The 20,000-nt window shown below is 49.3% G+C and overlaps 2 protein-coding genes across 2 annotated transcripts in view; one reads left to right on the top strand and one right to left on the bottom strand.

Annotated features, from left to right (window-relative positions):
- Window positions 1-20,000, bottom strand: part of LOC306912402 (cyclic nucleotide-gated cation channel-like) — a gene marked incomplete at both ends in the record, with an annotated part of 25,721 nt that overhangs the window by 5,624 nt on the left and 97 nt on the right. The window contains 10 exons of the mRNA XM_079488590.1: window positions 773-1,003; window positions 1,923-2,021; window positions 3,349-3,627; window positions 4,099-4,226; window positions 5,038-5,099; window positions 6,666-6,978; window positions 7,342-7,448; window positions 15,659-15,772; window positions 15,963-16,163; window positions 17,350-17,463. Of these exons, the coding sequence (XP_079344716.1) occupies window positions 773-1,003; window positions 1,923-2,021; window positions 3,349-3,627; window positions 4,099-4,226; window positions 5,038-5,099; window positions 6,666-6,978; window positions 7,342-7,448; window positions 15,659-15,772; window positions 15,963-16,163; window positions 17,350-17,463 (1,648 nt within the window). The remainder of the gene's footprint in view (window positions 1-772; window positions 1,004-1,922; window positions 2,022-3,348; window positions 3,628-4,098; window positions 4,227-5,037; window positions 5,100-6,665; window positions 6,979-7,341; window positions 7,449-15,658; window positions 15,773-15,962; window positions 16,164-17,349; window positions 17,464-20,000) is intronic.
- On the top strand, window positions 9,555-14,186 carry LOC306943755 (ubiquitin carboxyl-terminal hydrolase 32-like; the record flags this gene model as incomplete). The annotated part of the gene is made up of 1 exon (XM_079530285.1): window positions 9,555-14,186. The coding sequence occupies one exon, from the start codon at window positions 9,555-9,557 to the stop codon at window positions 14,184-14,186; it is 4,632 nt and encodes a 1,543-aa protein (XP_079386411.1).

Consider the following 20,000-nt stretch of genomic DNA (forward strand, 5'->3'; position numbering starts at 1 on the left):
GGCTGTTTGTATTCTTTTTTGAAAAATATAAAAAGATACTCCTATGGAAAGGATGTATTATTTTACTTATATTGACCCTATAAACAATTTAGTATAATTTAGTATATGTAAGGTTTTGCCCACTCAAATGGTACCTCGTCAGATAATCCCCACATAGCCTACACAAGAACTTCTGTAAATTATATTTGTACTAATAGGCTGTTCTGCTGTCGTGAAAGTTTATAGTTTGAGAAATTAAAAAATCCAGTCGCCTGCCGTCCAGCCTCTCCCACCCTATATGTGAGTATATATGAATAGAGACGTCAGCCGAGTTCTCCTCCCATCCACTTGCATTAAGTTGCTCAAAAGCGCATGAGGCGATTTCACTCCTCCTTCCTTGTAGGAACAGAGTGCATTCTGGGATGGATTGGGCCAAACTCATGAACGCGCTGCCATTGCACTGAAACCGCGTTCACGTGTCATCATATATACTTAAGAGTATATATGAATAGAGACGGCACCCGGAGGAAACCCTGAGGCGCAATGGACATAGTGGCCGAATTTGGTATTGCAGCCTGGGCCAAACACATGAACGCGCTGGTCCGTTGACTATCATTGCGCACGTTCATGTGTTTGGCCCAGGCTGCAATACCAAATTCGGCCACTATGTCCATTGCCGCCTCAGGGTTTCCTCCGGGTGCCGTCTCTATTCATATATACTCTAAGCTCCCACCCCTCAAATTCCGGGGTGAGTTGTCCTGTTACCGCAAAACCACCACCACTGTCTGTGTACCTGCAGGGCGTCCATGAGGTCCTGCTTGGACAGACAGAACAGGTCGGAGTAGCCCACGCTGCGGATGTTGGCCGTGCGGCGGTTCCCCATCTTGCTGCCGCTGATGTTGAGGATGCTGATCTCCCCGAAGCAGCTCCCTCCCGTCAGCACGGCCAGCTGGCCCACGCCGTCCTCGCCCACCACGGCCAGGCGGCCATCTTTGATGATGTACATCTCCTTGCCCACGTCCCCCTGGTGGCCGACGCAGGCCGAGGCAGGCAGGCGCGTGCAGAGAGTGTCAGAGAGAGAGGCATGGGGGCTGAAATCCCGTAAGAGGGCACTTTTGGCCCAAAATATAGCGAAAATAGCAGATCTACAAGCTCACAACGCGTCGCGCTGCGACGCGTTGTGAGCTTGTAGATCTGCTATTTTCGCTATTGAGAGCTTTTGAGAGCTTGTAGATCAGCTATTTTCGGGTGCACTCTTTATCTACTGGAGATGCGACGTGTACGACATGGATTTCGAAATGATCGCTACGCCCGAAACTCATCCAGGGAGAAAAACGTGCAAAAATTATAAGTGTGATTAAAATGTGTAATAATATGTTTCTGTAATCTTTCAAACCATCATAATTAATCAGTTAAAGTCCTAATTATAGATTAACTTTTTTTTAAAGGGTTTGTCAGTTTTTTGTTTTGTTTTTTTAGTTGTAGTTAGTTGTAGTTTTATAGTTGTAACAGTGTCTTTTAACCCATTTAGTCCTGACGTCGAAATTAAAAAAATGTCTTAAAAAAAATGTGGTGCTCATGTGGTGCTCAATATGTCATGTCAAGGACCCGAAAAATTATATGTAATATATCCGCCCCCCATCTGCAAATATGTTGTTCCAGGAACCCCCCCATTAGCAAAGATTTGAGTTAAAATGTTCACTCTGTAATATATTCAAAGATTTGAGGCACATTTTCACGATTTTTCAAAAATAGCAGATCTACAAGCTCGTAGCGTGGCACTCGGTGCCGCACTATGAGCTTGTAGATCTGCTATTTTTCAATAGCTAAAGTATTATAACACCAAAAGGGGTTCTGGGTTAATCATGTTAATCGTTTCTTTCTCGTTTCTTTTTTTTTATGTACACAGAGATAAAGGAGAAATAAATAATAATAAAACAGACCTTTCTACAGATGTAGTCTCCTGGACTGAAGACCTGAGGTCTGAGTTTCAACACCAGCTCCACCAGCAGACCTGCCTCACAATCCTGGAAGATATGCACCTACACGCACACACACACACACACACACACACACGTGCACACACACATTGCAAACAATATTAAAAATAGTATAATTTCATATCTCATATCGTTGCTGTCAGAAATCTCTTATCTCCATTTTCTAACTTGTGTGTAAAATAAATAAATAAACTAAGGCCCTAATTGATCATACTACTTTGAAATGCAGTGCGTAAAAAAACATTTGAAAGTCGATATCACTGGTAGACAGGTTTCTGAAGTGTCTACTCACTCTGAGACACAGAGTGAGTGGACATGTTTCTGGACTGTCCACAGCCCTTCTCTGAGACACAGAGAGAGTGAACAGGTTTCTGAATCGTCCACGGCCCTCCTCTGAGACACAGAGCGAGTAGACAGGTTTCTGAACGGTCCACAGACCTCCTCTGAGACACAGAGCGAGTAGACAGGTTTCTGGACTGTCCACAGCCCTCCTCTGAGACACAGAGTGAGTAGACAGGTTTCTGGACTGTCCACAGCCCTCCTCCGAGACACAGAGTGAGTAGACAGGTTTCTGGACTGTCCACAGCCCTCCTCTGAGACACAGAGCGAGTAGACAGGTTTCTGAACCGTCCACAGCCCTCCTCTGAGACACAGAGCGAGTAGACAGGTTTCTGAACCGTCCACAGCCCTCCTCTGAGACACAGAGCGAGAAGACAGGTTTCTGAACCGTCCACAGCCCTCCTCTGAGACACAGAGCGAGTAGACAGGTTTCTGAACGGTCCACAGACCTCCTCTGAGACACAGAGTGAGTAGACAGGTTTCTGGACTGTCCACAGCCCTCCTCTGAGACACACAGCGAGTAGACAGAAATGGTGCTCATAATGAATTAGGACCAATTATATGATGCAAAGGTTGAATGTCCATTAATCCATTGAGACCTGGAACGCATCCATGTCACGTTAGCGTTTAACCACATTAACCATTAACCCATTTTGGGGCGGGAACCCCTTTTGGTGTTTTAAACATTGTTATAATTTAGCTATTGAAAAATAGCAGATCTACAAGCTCATAGCGCGCCACTGAGTGGCGCGCTATGAACTTGCAGATCTGCTATTTTTGAAAAATCGTTAAAATGTGCCTCAAATCTTTCCGAAAATTGTCATGATTTAGAAAACTTTTTTTTTAAATTTCGACGTCAGGCCTGAATGGGTTAAATAAATTAAATGAATAATGTTTTTTAAGAACCACTGGGTAATGAATTAATGAACGTTTGACCTTCTTCAGGGTCAGGTTTCAGGTTCAGGGTCAGGGTCAGGTTTTACCTTCTTCAGGGTCAGGTTTCAGGTTCAGGGTCAGGGTCAGGTTTTACCTTCTTCAGGGTCTCCAGGTGGACGTTGATGGCGATCTCCGCCCGCAGCTTGTTGGGCAGGCTCTTCAGCACGTCCTGCTCGTCCACGATCTTCTGATTGGTCCAGAGGTAGTCGAACCAGCGAATCACGCGCTGCTCCAGCTCCTTGCTGACGCGGCGGAAGTGCATGTAGTGCTTGAGCGCGTCCACGCGGCTCTGGAAGCCCGCCCTGGTGGCGTTCATGTTGGAGATCATGGCGCCCACGTTGCCCACGATGGAGGCGAAGATCACCACGCCAATCTAGGAGATCAGCAGCGCAACTTTCAGTCGGATAACTCACGAAGACCTCAGGACGATTCTACAAATGCCTTCTGATTCCTGACAGTTTTCTGAAAAACCCTATGTTTCTATGTCAGTTGTTCTCAAGGTTTTTCATGTCAAGCACCCCAAAAATTATATGTATTTGGCCGCCGATCCCCATCTGAAAATATGTTGTTCCAGGGACCCCCCCCCCCCCTCCCAGAAGCAAAGATTTGAGTTAAAAACGTTCGCTGTGAACGAATATATATTCAAAGATTTGGGCCAAATTTTCACGATTTTTCAATAGCTAAAGTGTAACATAATGCTTAAAACACCAAAAGGGGTTCCCGCCAAGAATGGGTTAAGACCATTAATAGCTTGAGAACATTTTATTTATGCAAAGGAACACAATCAACCAGTCAATCAATCAATCAATCAATCAAAAACAAACGTGATTGGCTGAGAACTGACCAGGAAGTCCACGACCAGGAAGAGGTACTCCTCGTCCCGCACAGGGGGCGGAGTCTCTCCGATGGTGGTCAGGGTCAGCGTGGACCAGTACAGGCAGTAGATGTAACTCCTGGTGAGAGAGCCAAACTCTGGAGCGGAGCGGGGCAGAGCGGAGCGGGATTAGATAACACAAAACAGTAGGCTACAGGCAGTAGATGTAACTCCTGGTGAGAGAGCCAAACTCTGGAGCGGAGCGGGGCAGAGCGGAGCGGGATTAGATAACACAAAACAGTAGGCTACAGGCAGTAGATGTAACTCCTGGTGAGAGAGCCAAACTCTGGAGCGGAGCGGGGCAGAGCGGAGCGGGATTAGATAACACAAAACAGTAGGCTACAGGCAGTAGATGTAACTCTTGGTGAGAGAGCCAAACTCTGGAGCGGAGCAGGGCAGAGCGGAGCGGGATTAGATAACACAAAAGAAATATCACAACTGAAGAAGCGTGTCAGTTCCAATAAAGCCCCAATCTGTGATTTGTGAAACAGCGTGAATAGAATAGTGTAGGCCATCTATGGAAGAAGAATGGGGTCAACCTCAAACAAATTGCAACAGAAACCATTTCAACGTTTTTTTTTGTTTCATAAATATGTTAGTAAGTAACAGCATATCAAAAGTCCTAAGAAATCCCAGTGGTGGAGCATATTGAAAAATGCAGGTGATGGTACCCATAACAACCTATAGACATATGTCAAAATGATCAAAATGTCATTATGCTTTAAGTTGTGACGGCTCAAGCTAGGGGGTTTTCATGATTCTGAATCCATGGCAAGCATTTGTTTTGCTATCTAAAATAGCAAAACTCACATTAAAACAAAATGAAATTGATAACAAAACAAATGCAAAACAAAACTAATTAGTAAAAAGCATGTTTAGTACGTATTGTATAATGTAACTCTGAATAACCTGGATCGGAGGTGTTGGGGTAGACCCAGGTATCAGAACCCAGACCCAGGACTTTAGAGAAGCTGAAGGAAGGAAACGGATAACAGAACACTTTACATATTAGTCAACATCTAACCAGCAAAATTCAGCTCATTTCATGGTATGAAAACAATGTTAAGGAGTTGCTTCAATGAAATATAATTGCTTTAAGCTGAAAACGATATGTTTAATGGTGTTTTTTAGCGTTGTTACATTTATCGCGCATGCCGTTACAATTAATCCGATATGCGCAGCAAATGTAACACTGGAACAGCGTCCACGTTCGGTTTAATAACTCCCGACCTGTTTTATCAATTGAAAAACTTGAAGTGGTTTATGGTAGCAGACATGTGTAGGTCCGTTGCCTGAAAATATTACATTATGTAGATAAACGGATCTCTGAGTAAAAGAGTGAAACGTGCAAAATGTTACAACCGTGGCGGCTCTCCCCTACTTTCACGGAAATGACTTAAAGGGGCACTACGTATGTCTCTAAATGAATAATACAATGGAAAATGTTGTCCAGTATGGTAGAGAACTATGAAATTAAAACGTTTGACAACCACTGTGCGACACTAAATGGAACAGATTGGGTTAATCCCATCCTGAATGGGTTTTTAACACGAGGCCTGCCGGGAACATAGGAATTTTAACACGTAGAATCTTGTAGCCTGCCACAAACGGAAAAGCCGTTTTAACAGCGATGTATTCATTAATGCATGTTTTAATACGATCGTATCGAAATCTACCGTCCGTTAGCTTTGTTATGCTTCTGACTCAATGGGCGCGGCCATTTTGAAAATGCGCGCGCATCCACTTACATTGCCGGCTCTGTTTTCAGACGGCTTTATCTCACAGAAGCGACATTGCAGAGGACGCTTTGTCCCAGACAAGCGTTTTCAACGGCCTGTAGCAGGCGCTGTGATACTCGCGGTCCACTTTTTCCACCACCGACCGAGAGAACGAGCACCAGCTTCGTCAACACACACGGAATGGTTTCATAGTAAAATGCGATACGGATATTTGGCTCTTCAAAGTAAGTGTCACGCGTGATTAAACCATGGCAATACGCAATCGAGGGATTAATTAATGGCGGCAGGAATTGTGTTTTAAAACACAGATGTGGTGTGGTTTTTGGCGCCGCCCTGCCTGTAGTATCCGCAGGCGTTCTAGTGTATGATGACCAGGATGTAGAGCACCAGCTTGAATGGGTTCACATTTAGACCTGACGCTGATTAAAAAAAGGCTTCTAATTCATGACAGTTTTCTGAAAAACCCTATGTTTCTATGTCAGCACATGGTTCTCAAACTATTCCATGTCAAGGACCCCCATAAATCATATGTGATTGGCCGCCGACCCCCAATTGAAAATGTATTGTTCGAGGGACCCCCCCAGAAGCAAAGATTTAAGGTAAAAACGTTCACTCTGAAATAATATAATTTGCGCCACATTTTCACGATTTTTCAAAAACAGCAGACCCACAAGCTCGTAGCGCGGCACTCTGCTATTTTTCAATAGCTAAAGTATAAAATAAACCAAAAGGGGTTCCTGACCCAAAATTAGTTTTTAAAACACTACAGATGTGGTGTGGTTTTTGGCGCCGCCCTGCCTGTAGTATCCGCAGGCGTTCCAGTGTATGATGACCAGGATGTAGAGCACCAGCTTGGCGATGCGGAAGGCGTTGGGGTATCCCGTCCTCGTCTCCGTGCGCTCGAACAGCTCCAGGAGGCGCGGCGCGCGCAGCAGGCGGTTGAAGCGCAGCAGGGGCGTGGCCCCGGCCAGGGAGGAGGCCCCGCCCCCCAGGAGGCGGAGCAGGTCGGTGGGCAGGATGGACGCCGCGTCCAGCGTGCACTGCAGCGTGCGCACGTACGTGCGCCTCAGGCGACGCACATCCCTCACCAGCAGGCCCTGGTCCAGGAAACCTGGAACGCGCACGCACGCACGCACGCACGCACGCAAGCACGCACGCACGCACGCACGCACGCACGCACGGTTACACAATAGTTTAGTTATATAGTTTCATTTTTAGTATTGCTTCCAGTAGTTGTTTTCGTCGAAAACTAAGACGAAACATGTTTCGTCGACTACCTTTTTCCACTGACGAAAACTACATGAAAACTACATGAAAACTGAGCTACGATGACTAAAACTAAGCCTAAATAGTGTGTGTGTGTGTGTGTGTGTGTGTGTGTGTGTGTGTGTGTGTGTGTGTGTGTGTGTGTGTGTGTGTGTGTGTGTGTGTGTGTGTGTGTGTGTGTGTGTGTGTGTGTGTGTGTGTGCAGTACCTGTGCGAAGGCGAACGGCCATATCGAGGACGTAGATTCCGTCACAGAGATAGTCCAGTACCATCCACACCAGAACACCGCTGCTCTGGAGCTCGTCAAAACAGGCCCTGGACACACGCACGCACGCACGCACGCACGCACGCACGTACGCACACACGCACACCACGGAAACCAGTTGGTACAGAAATCTCCATAAATGGACGTAAAATGGACACAGAGATATACATACATCTCCATATACAGTATGGACATAAAGGGACACAGAAAGACATCATTGTATGTCTATAGAAAGCTCTCTATATGGGCATAGAAGGGACAGAGACAGACAAAGACAGACAGTAAAGAAATCTCCATGGGCATAAAAGGGGGCGGCACAGACAAATACAGAAATCTCCATATATGGGAATAATGGGACAAAGACCGATATTAGATACTGTACAGAGATATACATTTTTGGGCATAAAAGGGACACAAACGGACAGACGGACAGACAGACAGACAGACAGATATTGCGTGACCAGATGGAGATGACCGCTCTCAAAGGGCACCTACGGACGGCTGCAATTCGAAACTGGCCCCCGTAAAATCTGAATCCCCCCCCACCGCCCACCCCTTTTTCCCCTCACTGTATATGTTTCTTTTCCCTTTTTACCTCCTTTATGATGAATTCCTGTTCTGTTCTTTGACTATATAGAAGTGTCTATCTGTACGTCTCTAAATGTTTTGATGAATTGAACAAGGTGGACCCTCTTGTAAACAAGTGTAATGCTTAATTGGGTCGTCCACTCACAGTTAACAGTCTTTGTATTGAGTTTGTGCTTGAAATGTACTGTAATTCTGCAAACTGTTAATCAATCAATCAATCAATCAATCAATCAATCAGATGCACTACCAACTTGCTGGTTCCCTGCAGGCCAGTAGGCCAATGACAGCAGTCTAGTCCAGTGGTTCACTAACGTGTTCATGTCGAGTACCCCCACCCACATTAATGCCTGGCCTCAGACCCCATCTAAAACATTGTGTGCCACGGACCCCCCATCTAAAACATTGTGTGCCACGGACCCCCCATCTAAAACATTGTGTGCCAGGGACCCCCCATCTGAAACATTGTGTGCCACGGACCCCCCATCTAAAACATTGTGTGCCAGGGACCCCCCATCTGAAACATTGTGTGCCACGGACCCCCCATCTAAAACATTGTGTGCCAGGGACCCCCCATCTGAAACATTGTGTGCCACGGACCCCCCATCTAAAACATTGTGTGCCACGGACCCCCCATCTAAAACATTGTGTGCCACGGACCCCCCATCTAAAACATTGTGTGCCAGGGACCCCCCATCTGAAACATTGTGTGCCACGGACCCCCCATCTAAAACATTGTGTGCCAGGGACCCCCCATCTGAAACATTGTGTGCCACGGACCCCCCATCTAAAACATTGTGTGCCAGGGACCCCCCATCTGAAACATTGTGTGCCACGGACCCCCCATCTAAAACATTGTGTGCCAGGGACCCCCATACAAGATGTGTGTTGTAATTAAATACCATTGGATAAGCTCACATGTCTCATTGTGGCCCGTTGTGAGCTTGTAGATTTAAAAAATCACACCCGTGTGAACTGAGTGGTGTAAGGTCTTATATAGACTGATCAGCTGTGGTCTGACGTAATGTCAGTGACGCAATGTCTCATTCCGGCCAATCACAATGCACCATGCAATTTTTTTGTGCACAGACAGACAGACAGACAAAAGCCAGTTGTAGGAGTGGTTTACACCACTCAAAAATAGATGATTTGATGCTATATAAAATGAACACATGTTGCCGAGGCGGGGACCCCCTGGAACTTTGGAAGCCACTTGCTGAGGGGACCGCCTGGACTAGTAAGTATGACCAAGTATGATCAGTGCTGCCCAAATATGGAGTCGTGGTGACATCTATGACATCATAGATCCATCCATCCAGCTTTGCCTTCTGGCTCAACTCTCTTTTCGTCACAACACTCATGACATCATATGAAATCATAGATGATGGCATAAAACCAAGATGGACACACGGATAAAGAGATTCTTGGCCAGCATCATGTTTCGTCCTACACGTCAACGGGAACCGCCCTCTCAATAGAGAGGCACCACAAATACATTTCCCTCCTCGATTCAGGCCAACAACAACGTTCACCCCGACACCCCTCACATCGCAATGACATGAGGGGACAGCATGGGCGCCACAGAGTCGCGGATAGGTTTCCTGTCGTACAAAGAGGCCACCAAGAGAGTCACGCAAGAGGAACTGCGGAGGCTGAAGGATGCCTTCAAGAGAGCCAGCGGCAACTGCCATCACATGACCCGGCAGTGCTTCGACAGGGACGTCCTGGGCGACGGCGTCCCTCCCAAGCTGGCCGAGGTGATCTACGCGTCGTTCGGGGGCTCGTCCACCAAGGGCGTGCACCAGCAGGACCTGATCGTGGGCATGGTGCTGCTCATCAGGGGCCACGACGACGAGAAGGCCAAGTACCTGTTCAGCCTGTTCGCCAGTGGCCAGCCGGGCGGCCACGCCGCCAGGGATGACATGGAGGCCGTGCTCCGCGCGCTGGGCGGCACGGAGGTGCCGCCTTCGCTCCGGACCTTCTTCACGCAGGAGGTGAAGGTGAACTACGGCTGCTTCCGGGCGTGGCTCCTGCGCAACAAGGAGGCGCTCACCTTCGCCAGGTGGCTGCTGTCGGGAGACATGTGTGCCGCCCTGACCCATAATGACGGCGGTGGCGACGCGCCCACCTTCTACCGGACCCTGGCGCGCGTCACGCACTTCGCAGAGTCGGCCATCCTGTGCCTGGAGAAGAGCTACCACTCTCTGCTGAAGAGCCAGTCGGCCAGACGCCTGGACCTGAAGACCTTCGTCCCGCTGGTCTCTCCGCCCGTCCCCGCATCGCTCGGCGAAGGCCTGTTCAACGCGTTCGACGGGAATCGAGACGATCACGTGGACTTCGAAGAGCTCTGTCGCGGCCTGTCCAAGTGCTGCAGGGGAACGCCCGCGGAGAGGCAGACGTTTTGTTTCGAGGTGTTTGACGCGGACCGAGACGGGGCTCTGTCTGGAGACGAGCTCTGTGGGATGGTCGCGGCGCTGCTGGAGGTGTGGAAGGACAACCGCGCGGACACGCTCTCTGAACCCAACAGCAGCACGGCGGACATCGCGGAGGGCATTCTGAGAATGCACGACACCACCAAGTCGGGGCACCTGACCCTGGAGGACTACCTGAGGTGGAGCGCAAAGAGCGCTCTGGCCAACGAGTTCCTCAACCTGCTCTTCCAGGTGTGCCATGTGGTCCTGTGGTTGAGGCCCGCGACCCCCGAGGAGGAGGGACAGATCATCAGGGCTTGGCTGGAGAGAGAGAGCAGACGTGGACTACGGGAAGGTCAATGCTGGTTCCTCGTCTCGGCGCTCTGGTGGCGACAGTGGAAGGACTACGTCGGGTATGAGCGTGAGCGCTCGGCGTCCGAGCAGCCGTCCGTTCCGAGCTCTCCGAGGAGCGCGGCGGCCGTGGCCAGCGTGGACCAGCACGTCCGTCCGGGACCGGGGACGGGAGGACGTCTGAGAAGCCCCTCTGAGGAGAGGTCCCAAGGTTCCGTGATGGCTCCCATCAGCCCCCGTCAAGGTTCGTCCAGAGGCCCCGGTCAACTGCCCCGTCATCCTCCTGCAGCACAGAAACCTGGGGCCATCGACAACCGGCCCCTGGTCAGCGCTGAACCCGTGAAGGCCAGTCTGACCGGTCATGGCGGGAGGCTGAAGTACTCCTCGCAGCCAGCGCCGGGCCAATACTTTGAGACGGTCCCGAAACCCATCTGGAAGGCCCTGGACCACTGGTATGGCGCCAACCTCAGCCTGCCACGGCAGGTGATTCGGCAGAGCGCGACGGGCCAAGAGGAGCTGGAGCTCTTCCCGCGCTACCTGATGATCCTGCGGCAGCAGGAGCAGCGATCCGCCCACCAGCCGCCCCACCACGGCGGCCGCGCCAACACGCCAACCTCCCGCAACGCCCCGCCTCTGAAGCGCGCGCTTCACTCCACAGGCTGTTTCAGCCGCACGGCCACCATAAAGCAGATCCACGTCCACCTGTCGCAGAGACTCATCGTAAAGGAGGAGGACATGAGGCTGTGGCTGTACAACAGCGAGCACAACCTCACCCTCCTGGACGACGAAGAGCACACGCTGGAGGGCCTGGAGATCCAGGACAAGCAGTGCGTCTTCGTCGAGGAGCGGAACAAGGACATGAGCTGGCCGGAGGAGATCTCCTTCATCGCCAACAGCCGGAAGATCCAGAGGCACAACGTCCGGCCCACCGAGAAGGGAGCCACAGGCCTCAGCAACCTGGGCAACAGCTGCTTCATGAACTCCAGCATCCAGTGCGTGAGCAACACCCGGCCCCTCACCGACTACTTCATGGCCGGGAGGCACCTGTACGAGCTCAACAGGACCAACCCCATCGGCATGCAGGGCCACATGGCCAAGGGCTACGGCGACCTGGTGGCCGAGCTGTGGAGCGGCGCGCAGCAAAGCGTGGCGCCGCTCAAGCTACGCTGGACGCTGGCCAAGTATGCGCCGCGCTTCAACGACCTGCAGCAGCAGGACTCCCAGGAGCTGCTGGCCTTCCTGCTGGACGGCCTGCACGAGGACCTCAACCGCGTCCATGACAAGCCCTACATCGAGCTGAAGGACAGCGACGGCCGGCCCGACAACGAGGTGGCCGCCGAGGCTTGGGACAACCACCTGCGGCGCAACCGCTCCGTGGTGGTGGACCTGTTCCACGGGCAGCTCAGGTCGCGCGTGGCGTGCAAGACGTGCGGCCACGTGAGCGCCCGCTTTGACCCGTTCAACCTGCTGTCGCTGCCGCTGCCCATGACCAGCTCCGTGCACCTGGAGATCGCCGTCACCCGGCTGAACGGCTCCGTGCCGGTGCGCTACGGCCTGCGGCTGAACCTGGACGAGAGGTACGGCGGCCTGAAGAGGCGGCTCGGCGAGCTCTGCGGCCTCCGTCCCGACCGGATCCTGCTGGCGGACGTGCACGCCTCCAGCATCAAGGGCTCGCCGCGGGACGGCCAGAAGGTGTGTCTGTCCGAGAACCGCTTCCTGTACGCGTACGAGATCCCGCCGCTCTGTCCTGCGCCCACGGCGCCCACGGACATCGCCCACATTGGCGTGGCCAAACCTGTCCTTGTCGCCGACGACGACGACGTGCCCGTCAGCCTGGAGACTCCTATGGACGAAGGAGGCGTGCCCGGTGGAGGACGCGCCCTCGCACCCACGGCGCGCCAGGATCAGAGACCCTTCGTCGGTTACTTCGTCGCCATGCACAGGAAAATGCGAATGAGCGGCGTCTTCACGTTGTTTCAGAAGAACCGGCCCAGTCTGTTCGGAATGCCGCTGATCGTGCCCTACACGGCGCACACCAGTAAGAAGGATCTCTACGACGCCGTGTGGAACCAGGTGTCCAGACTGCTCAGACCTCTGCCGCCGCAGGAAGACTGTGACGACGACGGCACGGGCCACCAGTACCCCTTCACGCTGCGCACGGTGGACAAGGACGGCCTCGTGTGCGCCTGCTGCAACTGGTGGTACCGGCAGGGCTGCCAGGGCTGCGTCATCGAGTGCACCGAGGAGGAGAGGGCCGGGTCCGTGTGCCACGGCTCCATCGCCGTGGAGTGGGACTCGGACGCGCTGCATGGCCGCTACCAGCCCTCCCAGGAGAGGGCGGTGCGCGAGCACTGCAGCGTTCCGGAGGCCCGCCGCGCGCAGGCCGAGCCCGTCACCCTGGACAGCTGCCTGAGGGCCTTCACCAGCGAGGAGGAGCTGGGCGAGGAGGAGCTCTACCACTGCTCCAAGTGCAAGGCCCGCCGCCTGGCCACCAAGAAGCTGGAGCTGTGGAGGCTCCCTCCCATCTTGATCGTTCACCTGAAGCGCTTCCAGTTCGTCAACGGCCGCTGGATCAAGTACAACAAGGTCGTGAAGTTCCCCCACTGCGGTTTCAACCCCGGCGCCTTCCTGGCTCCCAGGGATCACGTGGGGGAGCAACGATACCGACGCCACTCCTGTGGCGGGGGAGGCGGCGACTCCGAAGAGCCGCCGGCGAAGGTCGGGGAAGAAGACGACGACATGGCGTCCGCCGCCCCGACTGGCCTTCATGGCGACCTCCCCGAAGCCTCGCCAGCCTCGACACCGGAGGCGGTGCGCTCCGCACGTTCGCTCAGTCGGAGCCCTCTGAGAAGCACTTCCAGGAGCGCCTCAGGAGGAGGAGGAAGCCCCGAACGGGTCCCACTCCGCCCTCCGCCGCAGCTGAGCAGCAGACGACGCGGGGTCTCCAGGTCCAACCTGGACGGCAGCGGGCGTCGACAGGCGTCGACATCGGCCGTGGGCACCACCACCACCAGGGGTCCAGACGGCGGACCCTTCTGTGACTCCGAGAATGTCCAAGTGGAACCTCCTACGCCGTGCTCCGTTGACGGGTCGTCCGGGTCGGCGGCCCCAGACGAGCCGTCACCGCAGGAGGAGGAGGGGGAGGAGTCCACGTACAACCTGTACGCCATCTCCTGCCATTCGGGAATCATGGGCCGCGGCCACTACGTCACCTACGCCAAGAACCCCAACGGGAGGTGGTACTGCTACAACGACAGCAGCTGCAGGGAGGTGCGCACCGAGGCCATCGACACCGACTCCGCCTACATCCTCTTCTACGAGCGGCAGGGCGTCGACTACGCCCGCTTCCTGCCGCCGACGGACGGCAAGCAGGCGGCCGACACCGGCAGCATGGACGAAGACTTTGAGTCCGACTACAAGAAGTCCTGCGTTCTCCAGTGATCGATCGCAAACGTTGTCTTCTTTCCACCAAGCCGGCCTTGGTCGAACGCCACTGGGTTAAATCTCCGGTCTTTTTTTCCCTTCACGTTGTTCCATCGAGCTTAACCCGTTTTGGTGTTTTAATCATTGTTATACTTTAGCTATTGAAAAATAGCAGATCTACAAGCTCATAGCGCGGCAGCGAGTGCCGCGCTACGAGCTTGTAGGTATGCTATTTTTTTAAAATCGTGTCAAATGTAGTGCAAAGCTTTGAATATATATTCTTTCAGAGCCAACGTTTTTAACTCAAATCTTTGCTTCTGGTGAAAAATCATATTTTCAGATGGGGGTCGGTGGCCTATTACATATCATTTCTGGGGTCCTTGACATGAAATATTGAGCACCACTGATACAGAAACATGAGTATTTCAGAAAACTGTCAGGATTTAGAAGACATTTTTTAAATTTCGACGTCAGGCCTACATGGGTTAATGCCTTTCAGTGCTGTCTCGGTGGAAGACAAGTTGTGATTGCCGGAGGACACAGGAGGAGTTCTTGTCAGTCAGACTAAAATAAAAAACTAATTTAAAGGACACGTAAGGATCACAGTTTATACCTTTTGCTTAAAGGGATAGTTCAGTTTTTTTAACTTAATACTTTCAGCGCCATTGGCGAAGATCTTTGTCAATTGAAGCCTAATTTTGATACTGACGCTTAACGCCATTGCCAACGGCCTTCGGCAATTGAGCTTTTATAGCGCGTTCGATTGCTCGAGCCAAAATGCTACTCACGTTAGCCGTTTAGCTAGCTGTGTTGTTAGCACAGCACTGGATCGCCCATCTTAGATCGTCGTCGCCATAATAATCCATTCTATCCATTTCTTTCAATCGCCTGTATCTCCTATTCCTTGTCCCAGATGGCATTTTGGTCAAAACAGCGTTTCTTTGACGGCACAGACCTGACGATCTGGAGCTCTGCAGAGCTCCGGTCTGGATTCACATTGTAAACAAGGCCGTCCCAGCTGTAAATTCCTAACTTAGGACTACTGCTAGTGAAGTGGCAGCGGTGGCCGAACGGATTGCGGAGCGGTCTTGATACCGGAAGGTCGCCAGTTCGAATCAGCGGTCCGACACGTTAAAATGACCACCGCTGAAGTGCCCTACGATGAAATGTTCTATGAGCAGGGCCTGGCTGGAAACAAGTTCTTGAGCTTAAAAGTAAATGAATGCACACAATTTTCACAATTATGTTTTAAAGTTTATGAAATTATTTAAAGTAAATCAATCAATACAAGCTTTTCACCCGATAGGCCACTGTGTCCGTTTGCCAAGGGGGAGGGGGGATGTCCCCCACCCCCAAACCCACCACCAAGAAAAGCACTTACCTTACCTTTAAATCAATCAATCAATCAATCAACCAATCAATCAATCAATCTGTATAGTCAGTCACGTTACCGTCACCATCATTACCGTTAGTGGCAAGTAGTGACTCACCTGACCACTAGGAGGCTCCAGTTATACAGCACAGCTGCACCAATCACCATCAGCCAGTAGTAGTACGCATCATCTGAAGGGGACAAAACGAGCAGGTTGCACCTGCTGCGCTTCCTGAGACGACGAGAGCAATGAAACAGGGATTTAGATACAAAAGGGCGTTTGTGTGTGTGTGTGTGTGTGTGTGTGTGTGTGTGTGTGTGTGTGTGTGTGTGTGTGTGTGTGTGTGTGTGTGTGTGTGTGTGTGTGTGTGTGTGTGTGTGTGTGTGCGTGCGTGCGTGCGTGCGTGCGCACGTATTCTCACGTGTGTCTGGCAGGTCTGTGTCCGCCAGTGTCCGCGGCGTCAGAGTCTGTGTGGGCGTGGCTGAATCTACTGGGAGGAGCTTGCATGTCCAAGGGGGCGGCGGGTCCTCTGAAGCGCTCCAGGAAGGAGTCGGGTCGCTCGACCTCTTCGACCAAACCCTTATGGGCCCATTCTCTGAGTGTCATCACCATGGAAACTAGCCTGGAGAAACAAAGATAGTTAACTAGTTAACTAAGGGGGATTTAGCCCCCTCTGGTTGACGCTTAGCTCCCCTTAAGCCCCCCTCCCCACAAACCCAATTGACTGACTTATGTGTAGCCTAAACCAAACTTCATTAGCCGCAACTCTAAATAGCCGGCCCCCTATAGCGTGTGAAAACGTGTACGTCACCAAGAGGAGGGCGGCGTCTGAAAAGCTAGGGACGGCCCTCTCGTGGGCATTCAATTCTAGCCCACATCACTCAGAATAGAGTGACGGTGGTATGTTTTTGTAAATATTGAGCTCGTTCTTGGCGACAACATAGTGAACAGTTTGTTGAACGTATACAAGCACACTGGATAGTCGCTCAATGTAAACAAACCAGACAAGCCAACAAGTATGGCGGCCGCTACCACGTGACACATATGTTGACGCCCCCTCCAGGAGATTTTGGTACACACTATAGTCCCCACAGTCACAATTGGCTGCCCGGCATTGAGAAACAGAGGAATGACCTGGACAGAGAATAGAATGACCTGGACAGAGAATAGAATGACCTGGACAGAGAATAGAATGACCTGGACAGAGAATAGAATGACCTGGATAGAGAATAGAATGACCTGGACAGAGAATAGAATGACCTGGACAGAGAACAGAATGACCTGGACAGAGAACAGAATGACCTGTACAAAGAATAGAATCAGAGAATAGAATGACCTGGACAGAGAACAGAATCAGAGAATAGAATGACCTGGACAGAGAATAGAATGACCTGGACAGAGAATAGAATCGGAGAATAGAATGACCTGGACAGAGAATAGAATCAGAGAACAGAATGACCTGGACAGAGAATAGAATGACCTGGACAGAGAACAGAATGACCTGGACAGAGAATAGAATGACCTGGACAGAGAATAGAATGACCTGGACAGAGAACAGAATGACCTGGACAGAGAATAGAATGACCTGGACGGAGAACAGAATGACCTGGACAGAGAACAGAATGACCTGGACAGAGAATAGAATGACCTGGACAGAGAACAGAATGACCTGGACAGAGAATAGAATGACCTGGACAGAGAACAGAATGACCTGGACAGAGAATAGAATGACCTGGACGGAGAACAGAATGACCTGGACAGAGAATAGAATGACCTGGACAGAGAATAGAATCAGAGAATAGAATCACCTGGACAGAGCGCCTTGACCACGCAGAGAGCTCCGGGAGTTGTTGTTGTCCCTCCTGTCCATGACAGCCATCCTCTGGAGCTCCGAGCAGGTGTCATCACACATCGACTGGCCCCTACGCATGCACGCACGCACACACGCACGCACGCACGCGACGTGCGTACGTGCCATGATAAAATGTGAATAGACGGCATTTCCAAAATTGAAGCTTTCATGCTTAAATTGCCCACAGGTATCCCAAACTATAGTATTTTTGGGTATACCTTCTTTGGGCAATTAGGAGGATGAAGATCTGCTGAAGGCTGAAGTGGTTAATGTTTAGGCTTATGTTTTGTAATAGTAATTGAAATTCACCAAGTAGGCCTAACTCGTCTATTTCTCGCTTCAAAATCCAAATGTTCTCAAAACATTCTTGAAAGCATAATTGTTTAAATGACATTGTGTGTTAGTTTACGAGGCTGTCATGTTGTTTAGTTAAATGACATTGTGTGTTAGTTTACATGGCTGTCATGTTGTTTAGTTAAATTACATTGTGTGTTAGTTTACATGGCTGTCATGTTGTTTAGTTAAATTACATTGTGTGTTAGTTTACATGGCCCTCATGTTGTTTAGTTAAATTACATTGTGTGTTAAGTTTACATGGCTGTCATGTTGTTTAGTTAAATGACATTGTGTGTTAGTTTACATGGCTGTCATGTTGTTTAGTTAAATGACATTGTATTAGTTTACATGGCTGTCATGTTGTTTAGTTAAATGACATTGTATTAGTTTACATGGCTGTCATGTTGTTTAGTTAAATGACATTGTGTGTTAGTTTACATGGCTGTCATGTTGTTTAGTTAAATGACATTGTGTGTTATAGTTTACATGGCTGTCATGTTGTTTAGTTAAATGACATTGTATTAGTTTACATGGCTGTCATGTTGTTTAGTTAAATGACATTGTGTGTTAGTTTACATGGCTGTCATGTTGTTTAGTTAAATGACATTGTATTAGTTTACATGGCTGTCATGTTGTTTAGTTAAATGACATTGTGTGTTAGTTTACATGGCTGTCATGTTGTTTAGTTAAATGACATTGTATTAGTTTACATGGCTGTCATGTTGTTTAGTTAAATGACATTGTGTGTTAGTTGATATGGCTGTCATGTTGTTTAGTTAAATGACATTGTGTGTTAGTTTACATGGCTGTCATGTTGTTTAGTTAAATGACATTGTATTAGTTTACATGGCTGTCATGTTGTTTAGTTAAATGACATTGTATTAGTTTACATGGCTGTCATGTTGTTTAGTTAAATTACATTGTGTGTTAGTTTACATGGCTGTCATGTTGTTTAGTTAAATGACATTGTGTGTTATAGTTTACATGGCTGTCATGTTGTTTAGTTAAATTACATTGTGTGTTATAGTTTACATGGCTGTCATGTTGTTTAGTTAAATGACATTGTGTGTTAGTTTACGAGGCTGTCATGTTGTTTAGTTAAATGACATTGTGTGTTAGTTTACAAGGCTGTCATGTTGTTTAGTTAAATGACATTGTGTGTTAGTTTACATGGCTGTCATGTTGTTTAGTTAAATGACATTGTATTAGTTTACATGGCTGTCATGTTGTTTAGTTAAATTACATTGTGTGTTAGTTTACATGGCTGTCATGTTGTTTAGTTAAATGACATTGTGTGTTAGTTTACGAGGCTGTCATGTTGTTTAGTTAAATGACATTGTGTGTTAGTTTACATGGCTGTCATATTGTTTAGTTAAATGACATTGTATTAGTTTACATGGCTGTCATGTTGTTTAGTTAAATGACATTGTATTAGTTTACATGGCTGTCATGTTGTTTAGTTAAATTACATTGTGTGTTAGTTTACATGGCTGTCATGTTGTTTAGTTAAATGACATTGTGTGTTAGTTTACGAGGCTGTCATGTTGTTTAGTTAAATTACATTGTGTGTTAGTTTACATGGCTGTCATGTTGTTTAGTTAAATGACATTGTGTGTTAGTTTACGAGGCTGTCATGTTGTTTAGTTAAATTACATTGTGTGTTAGTTTACATGGCTGTCATGTTGTTTAGTTAAATGACATTGTGTGTTAGTTTACATGGCTGTCATGTTGTTTAGTTAAATGACATTGTGTGTTAGTTTACATGGCTGTCATGTTGTTTAGTTAAATTACATTGTGTGTTAAGTTTACATGGCTGTCATGTTGGATATACAGCATAAAATCCAAGCGGCGCAGCGGCTACAGCCAGGTGCTCCTATAGCCTTTGATTAGACACATTGGTCTGTTATAGAGCGGAGCGGTCGTTATCCAGAAATAATACACTGCTGAATTTGGCAACTGACCAATCAGAATCAAGCATTCAAGCAGTGTGATAAATAACTGCAGAAACAGAGTAGAGCTAGAGAGTGTTTAACCTATTTAGACCTGAGGACGATTCTACAAATTCCTTCTGAATTCTGACAGTTTTCCGAAAAACCCATGTTTCTATGTCATTCGTTCTCATACATTTTCCTGTCAAGGACCCCCAGAAATATCTGTATTTGGCCGCCGACCCCCGCTACGAGCTTGTAGATCTGCTATTTTGAAATAGCTAAATTATAACATAATGTTTAAAACACCTAAAGGGTGTTCCCGTCCAGTGTGCGTTAACTC

The sequence above is a fragment of the Electrona antarctica genome, assembly GCF_951216825.1.
Source record: "Electrona antarctica genome assembly, chromosome: 19".
Classification (NCBI taxonomy): Eukaryota; Metazoa; Chordata; class Actinopteri; order Myctophiformes; family Myctophidae; genus Electrona; species Electrona antarctica.